The sequence below is a fragment of the Neolamprologus multifasciatus genome, chromosome 15 (assembly GCF_963576455.1).
Source record: "Neolamprologus multifasciatus chromosome 15, fNeoMul1.2, whole genome shotgun sequence".
NCBI classification, from domain to species: domain Eukaryota; kingdom Metazoa; phylum Chordata; class Actinopteri; order Cichliformes; family Cichlidae; genus Neolamprologus; species Neolamprologus multifasciatus.
Window position 1 is genome coordinate 21,914,644 of NC_140453.1, and position 7,694 is coordinate 21,922,337.

The window sequence follows — 7,694 nt, forward strand, 5'->3', positions numbered from 1 at the left end:
ACATCCTGATCTATGGCTTTGCTTATAAGACTCAGTAAGACTGAGCTGTTTATCTCCTTAAAGAATTCAAGATCCAGACAACACCATCACAATTATGCTGAACATCCTTTACACTTTAACAGGGCAACGTGGTTTCATCACCAACACTTGACAGTCAAAGATAAAAGTTGTCCTGTTGACGCTGTTGAGAAAAAGGAAGAGAAATGCTACCATCTAATAATATGACTGCTTCATGGATACTTAATATAAGGACCATTTTAAATACAATTTTGTGTCTCAGCTTTGGTTTAAAATGTAAAATTATTTCTGCTGTATGTACAGAAAAATCTGCAGACAAATCAGTATAAGGAAATAATACAAATCCATTTGAATGTAAACGTACTTCTTACGCTCTCCAGGTCGCCTCTCTAATGACACATCTCTAAACCTTTTTTGTAAAGACATATAAAAATACATGTTTCCTCTGAGTAATGAGGTGTCACTTCTTCACATTAACTTCAGTCTTTCTCTTCCAATCACCAATATTTGTTGAATCAGTTGAGATCACCTGTTTTTTACAATTTAGAGTTAAAAGTAAAAATGTATTTTTTATAGTTTGCCTATTCTAAGCTTGTGTACTTTAGTATTGTGTTATTGTGCTATTACATGTACTCCTGTGTGGTTAGTGACAGAACAGGAAGTTGGAGGTGTGAAGATTCTTAGTGAAATGTCAGGGACCCAGCAATAAGGCATAGAGGACACAGATGTTTAATTCAAAAATGGGCTTTTATTGACCCCAAAATATGAAAGATAATTAACAAAGCCAAAAAATTAAACAAGTGGACCAATAAGAGAGACTGATTTCACTTTAATTGTGTTAAGCTTTACACTGATATAAACTTGCATTGTTGTGGTACTAATAATAATAAACAATAAAGACAAAAATGACAAAAACTCATTTAAGTAGCAGATGTGAAAATTATCAAATTATTTTTAACAGAAAAACTAAAATAACAAAGCAGCTAATTCTACAAAACCTTCATTTTTAGGTGATGTTTTTCACACTGTCCACCTTGAGAGGGAGTCTCAGCTCTCTCAGTGGCTTCATGCCTGGAAGATCTGATATTGTCTGTTTCATCCATCCATCCATCCATCCATCTTCCTCCGCTTTATCCGAGGCCGGGTCGCGGGGGCAGCAGCTTAAGCAAAGAGGCCCAGACCTCCCTCTCCCCAGGCACCTCCTCCAGCTTATCCGGGGGAACACCAAGGCGTTCCCAGGCCAGCCGAGAGATATAATCTCTCCAGTGTGTCCTGGGTCTGCCGCGGGGCCTCCTCCCGGTGGGACATGCCTGGAACACCTCACCCAGGAGGCGCCCAGGGGGCATCCTTGTCAGATGCCCGAACCACCTCAGCTGGCTCCTTTCGATGTGGAGCAGCAGCGGCTCTACTCTGAGCCCCTCCCGGATGGCCGAACTTCTCACCCTATCTCTAAGGGAGAGGCCAGCCACCCTTCGGAGGAAGCCCATTTCTGCCGCTTGTATCCGCGATCTCGTTCTTTCGGTCACTACCCACAGCTCGTGGCCATAGGTGAGGGTAGGGACGTAGATCGACACTGATCGATATTGTCTGTTTCATCACCACTAAATCTGTTGTCATAGATCATTGTATATGAACTACAAAATAATTCTTCAGAAATTATATCAAATAAAGACTGCATAAGATAGCAATGAGATAAGATGAGCTGCATCATACCTTGTGCCCATGACCACAGACAACAAGTTTCAAGCAGTTACAAAGTTAGATTTACTATTTTAGAGCATGCTTAAAGCCCCGTTTACTCTAACCTGCATCTTAGTTGATGATCAGTCAATATATGCAACATTTTAAACAACGTCATAAATGCAGTAAGTAATATCTTATTTCTTTGGTTTGTTTACAGCGGAGTAAAGGCTGCTGGGATCACAGAAAACTCCAGAAGGGGAGAAAGCTTTCACAGTGCTATAGGTCACAGTGTTACCGTCATCAGCACCGTCACCTAGAACCTAAAAGAAAACATGAAAGCTAAATTCCACATACCTTATAATTTAAAACAACATATACTGGTCATGATTTGGATAGAAATATACTTTACCTGGGCTTTCGTCTTGCTCTTCCTGGTGAAGTTGATGGAAGCATAGGAAACACCAAGTTCAGTCTGCAATATTATGACAATCAGCTCATCAACTGTCAGCTTTCAAGTATTTGTCTTCATTCACACAGACACATTTCGCACAGCACATACAGCAGTGAGTACTGGGCGTAGTATGTGACCTTTGCAGGGTTGAAGTTCTGCTCTGCACAAATACAGGACAGCTGAGTAAGAATCTCACAGTTTTCTTATTTATTTTTGGGCATCGGCTATTTTATATTATCCCCCATGAATCCTTTGTTGCTGCAAATACTTATTTCTACACTACATGTTATACTCACATTTGCATAAAGTATTTTATTATTAGTGTTAAACTCACTGTGTTTTCTTCCCTTTGCCTTTTATTTCCTGAAATGACAAGGCAATCATGTTTAGCTTTCGTACTGAAAATCCACAGTTTCAATTTTGTCTCATTTCTAAAGCAAACAAACAAAAACAAACATCTAACACGTGGCAAAACCGCAACAGTCAAAAGGAGACAATTACATATGTTACATTTATCATCGTGATTTTGTTTCCGCACGTCTTCAAATAGAAATCTCAATGATCAGTGAAACGCTTGCAGATGTGCAACACCTGGAAACAGCTGTCTGGAAACTGCCTTATATGAGTCGGCAAAATACATGAAACTCTCAAGATGAAACATATTTCTACACACATTGAAAATACACAATAAACGTTTTTAATTTACCTTTCAATCTGTGATTGGTCTCACCTTTCATTGTCTTCTGTCTGATTATGATTACAGCAATCGCTGTGAGTGCTGCCAAACCCACAAGAACAACAATGAACCACCATGACCAACCTGGAAACAGAATAAAGTCAGCGCAGTCGCTGCCGCTGTGAAATGACCTGGATGTTGTAAGCCTTGTGAGACACACTGAATCAAATGAATTCTATTTCAGCTCTGACATTCATATTTGTGGTTTTAGTCACTACCTTGTTTTTATTTTATTTTGTTTGTAAATGTTATGTAACTTCCATTTGATGTCGTTCTGTCCTCTAAGGTAGTCCCTCCACTTCTTATAGCTGAGGTTGGCATAACTGTAGTTGTTGATTTTGTTGTTGCTGTTCTTTCATCTCCACCTGTACGATGGGAATATACACCATGTTGCTTAAGTAGTATTCTATTTAACACTGCTGTTATATTTAAAGTCAATTACATAAGATGAACATATATTTGTTGTAATTATAAATTTCAATTTTAGTTCAGCACTGTTCTCACCTGTTTTGTCACCCGAGGACTTCAAGGTAAAGGGAAACAGCTGTGCTGATTTAGTGTCTTTATTTGTCACATTACACTTCAGTGACTCATAAATCGTCTGCTTAAAGGTAGATGATCTAAATGTGACAGTACAACTCCAGTCACCTGGTGATATCTCCATATCTGAGTTAGATATTTCCTCTTTACCCTGATACAGCCACTCCACTGCGTATCTACAGTTTTGATGTGGGAACACATTGCAGGACAAGATGAGTTTATCATTGTCCTTCTGTTCAGTCACTGGTGATAATGAAGATGAGAGAGAAAGACATCAAGAGAAAAAAAATGAACATTAGTAATTATAATTAATGTAACGCTTCAGATTTTTTTTTTAAAGACACTTTAAGTTAAAAACATTAAGATATAAATACTTACTGTGAAGAAAAAATAAAAAAACAAAAGAGTCTGAGTGTTGGCTTCCTGATATGAACTGCCTGCAGGTGTAATCACCAGCATCCTGATCTGTGACCTTCTTTATAACCAGAGCACAATCTGCTGTAACATTCAGTCTGTCTGCTTCTTTCTGCATCTGTCCATGTTCAAAAAGTGTTACAGTGTTTCTTTTAATGAAGTCAATGAAGAGCCACTCAATGTTGTCACAGTTATGCTGACCATGCTTCACATTTTCACAGGGTAAAGTAGCCTCATCATCAATTCTGACAATCAAAGATGAATGGTGCCCACTTGCTGCTGTTGAGAGAAAGAAAGAGAAATGTGACCAGCAAACTCAGAGTACGGCTGTGTTGTTCATACTTTGTCTGAGGAGCATTTTAAATAAACACCAGTTTTTGTCTCATCTTTGGTTTAAAATCTATGTAATTTGTATCCTTACCTGCAACCAAACAAATCAGTAAAAGCAAATTATCCATCTAAATACATCTGACGGTAAACATTGTGCTTCTTCTTAGTCTCTTGATCTAATGACACATCTCTGAAGATTCTCCTCAAAGATATCTAAAAATAAATCTGTTTCCTGTGAGTAATGACGTGTCACTTCCTTGTAGTGACTTCAATCATTTTCTTCCAGTCAACAGCATTTGCTAAATTGGTTGAGATCATCTGTTTAATCTATCACAGTTTAAAGTTAAACATTAACACGTTATTATTATTGGATACATTTGTTTACTCTAATCCTGTGTAATTGAGAATTGTGTTATTGTGGGGTTATTAATAAAAGAGGAAGTTGGAGGCTTGAAGAGCGTAGTATTTTTAGAAAAAAAACATTAACTCACTGATGTTGTGGCACTGTGTGTCATGGTCTGGAGTCTGTGACTCCGTGTTTATGTTTTAGTTTATTATTATTCTGTGGTTTTGGTTACCTTGGGTGTTTGTACTCTTCTGTTTCATGGTTCATGTTCCTATGTTCTGTGTCCCCCAGTCTGTGTTAAGTTGGTGTGTTATGTCATTACGTGTATGTGTTTCCTGTTTTACTTTGAAGGTCCGTGTCTGATCTCAGTGTGTTCTGTTTACTTTTCCCCTGTCTCATCAGGTCGGATTACTGCCAGCTGTGCCCTCCTTTTGTGTCTCATTCCCTCGTTATCCTTCTGTGTATTTAAACCTCGTGTCTGCCTCTGTTAGTTGCTGGTTCGTCTGTGTTGTTCCTCTCGGTCTCCGTCCGTCCCTACGTCCGTCCCTACAACGGCTCTTTTCCGGCCTGCCATGGCTACTGGCATCGCTTCCCCCGACCATGCAGGCCTTTCTTCACAACACACCACACCTTCTCTCAGCCACTACTGTCTCGCTGCCCGACCCACCGGATGTGGTTTTGCCCGGCCCGTCGGAGCCGTCTGCAGGGAGAATACGACGATCGCGCCACCGGCGTGTCATCCCACAGTCGGACGTTGGGCTTCTGAATTGCCGGCTGTGGTGAGTGAGGACTCTTTTTCTTTTTCGAACTGTGGCACTATTTATTCAGGGGCTGTGTTTTGTGCAGCAGACAGCAATAAGAACTGCTTATCCGCTGCCCAGCAGCCTTCAGCTCAGTTTCCAGTGTCAGCTGTTCACTCACTCTCAGCTCAGTCACCAGTGTCAGCTGCTCTCTCGCTCTCAGCTCAGTTAGCTTCCCAGCAGCCACCTTCCGCTCTGTTTCCAGTGTCGCCTGTAGTCCAGTCTCCGGTGTCGCCTGTAGTCCAGTCTCCGGTGTCGCCTGTAGTCCAGTCTCCGGTGTCGCCTGTAGTCCAGGCTCCGGTGTCGCCTGTAGTCCAGGCTCCGGTGCCTCCAGTGTCACCCGTAGCTCAGGCTCCGGTGCCTCCAGTGTCACCCGTAGCTCAGGCTCCGGTGCCTCCAGTGTCACCCGTAGCTCAGGCTCCGGTGCCTCCAGTGTCACCCGTAGCTCAGGCTCCGGTGCCTCCAGTGTCACCCGTAGCTCAGGCTCCTATGTCACCGCTAGCCCCGTCACTCGTTCAGTCCCCAGTTTCACTCATGCACTCCATGCAGGGAGAAAATCTTGTTTCTACTCAGTGCGTTTCTCATAGTTTAGCCGCTGTTGGCAGAGTTTTCCACTCCAGGGCTTCCCCAGAGGCTAGGTCTCAGTCCCCAGCTGATTCTGGACCCTTGAAGTTTAAGCAGCCTCCTGAGAACTGCACCATGTCAGCATTGCCTGGGCAGAGCCAGTGCTCAGTGCAGCGCCAGTTGCCTTTATGTCAGCCAAAGGACTTCATGCCTGTTGGCTTTGTTTTGGCCTCCGCTGGAGGGTCTGATGGACCTCTCCTGCCGTCGCTGGAGGGTCCAAGGGATCCGTCCAGCCTGTTGCGCCACCGACTGCAGCGCCTTCGTCTCCGGTTTCCACGCCGCCTGCAGCGACATCCTCATCTGGTCCGGCTTCAGAGCCATCATCCTCGCCTGCAGCAGCCTTTGCTTCTGCGTCTGCGTTGCCTGGTCCAGCTTCAGCTTCAGCTTCACCCGGTCCAGCCTCCGTGTCTTCGCCTTCAGCGTCGCCTGGTCCTGCCTCCGTGTCTTCGCCTTCAGCGTCGCCTGGTCCTGCCTCCGTGTCTTCGCCTTCAGCGTCGCCTGGTCCTGCCTCCGTGTCTTCGCCTTCAGCGTCGCCTGGTCCTGCCTCCGTGTCTTCGCCTTCAGCGTCGCCTGGTCCTGCCTCCGTGTCTTCGCCTTCAGCGTCGCCTGGTCCTGCCTCGTCTGGGTCTGCAGTTAGCCGGCCACTTTCCAGGCTGTTGGTCGGGCGCCATCGCCGCCATGGGCGGCCCCCAGACCCCCTTCGCCTGAGTCGCCGCCGTTGCCTTTCGCACGGCCGGCCTCCAGACCAGCTCTGTCACCTGTGTCACCCACCTGGTCGGCCCCCCCAACCGTTTGACTGAACTTTTGTGCCGGCGGCCTCCGGGTCAGCCCCCTGAACTGTTTCCTGTTTCTCTGTTGCCGACCACACGGTTGGCCCCCTGGCTTACTAGTGAACTGCTCTTTGTGCGCCAGTGTTTGTCGTGCACGTTTTGTTTTTGGACTCCTGGTGCTCCTGTTTTGTTTTGCTTCAAGCCCTGGACCCCCGCTGCCCACCCTGGTCTTGTTTTCTGTTTTTGTGGTGGTTTTGTTTTTCTTGTTGGGCTGTCTGGAAGCCAGCCTTTTGGGGGGGGGGGGGGGGGGGGGGACTATGGAAACAAGTTTGTTTCTGTCGATATTAAATTATTCATAATGAGGCACTTTAGACAATTGATGTTTGTTTTTCTTTACTTAAAAAATTTATTTCTGAGGTTCATGTTGGGACTCTCTTCAACTCTCTGTGAATGGTACTCATGGCCATTGATCAGTGGTCTTTGATCATTGGGTTTTGGTCAGTGGTTGTTGATCAATGGTCATGAGAATTTGCATAATTAAGATTAAGGAACTGACCTCCCAGCCCATTGTTGTCATGGTCCCCGTGTCTTCCCGGCTGACTTATGTTGGCTACATATGTTTCTTGTTTACATCTACCTCTCTCACGCTTGCCGTGTCTCGCCAGGGCGGAGCTCATTGCGGGCTCCCGCCCCTGGCCCTCACACCTGAAGTTAATCACACGCCTCTGGCTCATCGCCTAACCTCATCCACTACTTAAGGCAGTGGCTGGAAGCATCTCATCGCTGGACTATTGAGTAACCTCGGTAGTAAGCTCCGGAGTACTAGTCTCTTGTTGCCTTTTCGTATCGCTGACCATTTGGATTAATCACTTGTTGTCTGTAAACAGGAATTCCGTTTCCCTGGAACCCTTGGTGTGAAGGCTGGCTGGTGTGCTGTGTTTTTTGTGAAGTCCATGTGTGAAGAGCTCCTTTCCCGGATTTC

At 44.7% G+C, this 7,694-nt stretch overlaps 1 protein-coding gene across 1 annotated transcript; it reads right to left on the bottom strand.

Moving 5' to 3' along the window:
- Positions 1 to 599: 599 nt before the first annotated feature.
- LOC146502054 (uncharacterized) lies at positions 600 to 3,736 on the bottom strand. The gene is made up of 4 exons (XM_085133315.1): positions 3,300 to 3,736; positions 2,257 to 2,312; positions 2,111 to 2,173; positions 600 to 2,021 (listed from the first exon to the last, which is right to left on the bottom strand). The coding sequence occupies exons 1-4, from the start codon at positions 3,550 to 3,552 to the stop codon at positions 1,896 to 1,898; spliced, it is 498 nt and encodes a 165-aa protein (XP_084989441.1). The 5' UTR covers positions 3,553 to 3,736; the 3' UTR covers positions 600 to 1,895.
- Between the last annotated feature and the right edge of the window lie 3,958 nt (positions 3,737 to 7,694).

Bases quoted from the DNA above. Each gene is read 5' to 3' on its own strand.
- LOC146502054 (XM_085133315.1), bottom strand. From the start codon at position 3,552: ATGGAGATATCACCAGGTGACTGGAGTTGTACTGTCACATTTAGATCA. The intron at 2,313-3,299 runs AATAGAATACTA...GTATTTGTGCAG, and splicing joins TAAATATAACAGCAGTGTTA to AGCAGAACTTCAACCCTGCA. The intron at 2,174-2,256 runs GTGCTGTGCGAA...ATAATATTGCAG, and splicing joins CCCAGTACTCACTGCTGTAT to ACTGAACTTGGTGTTTCCTA.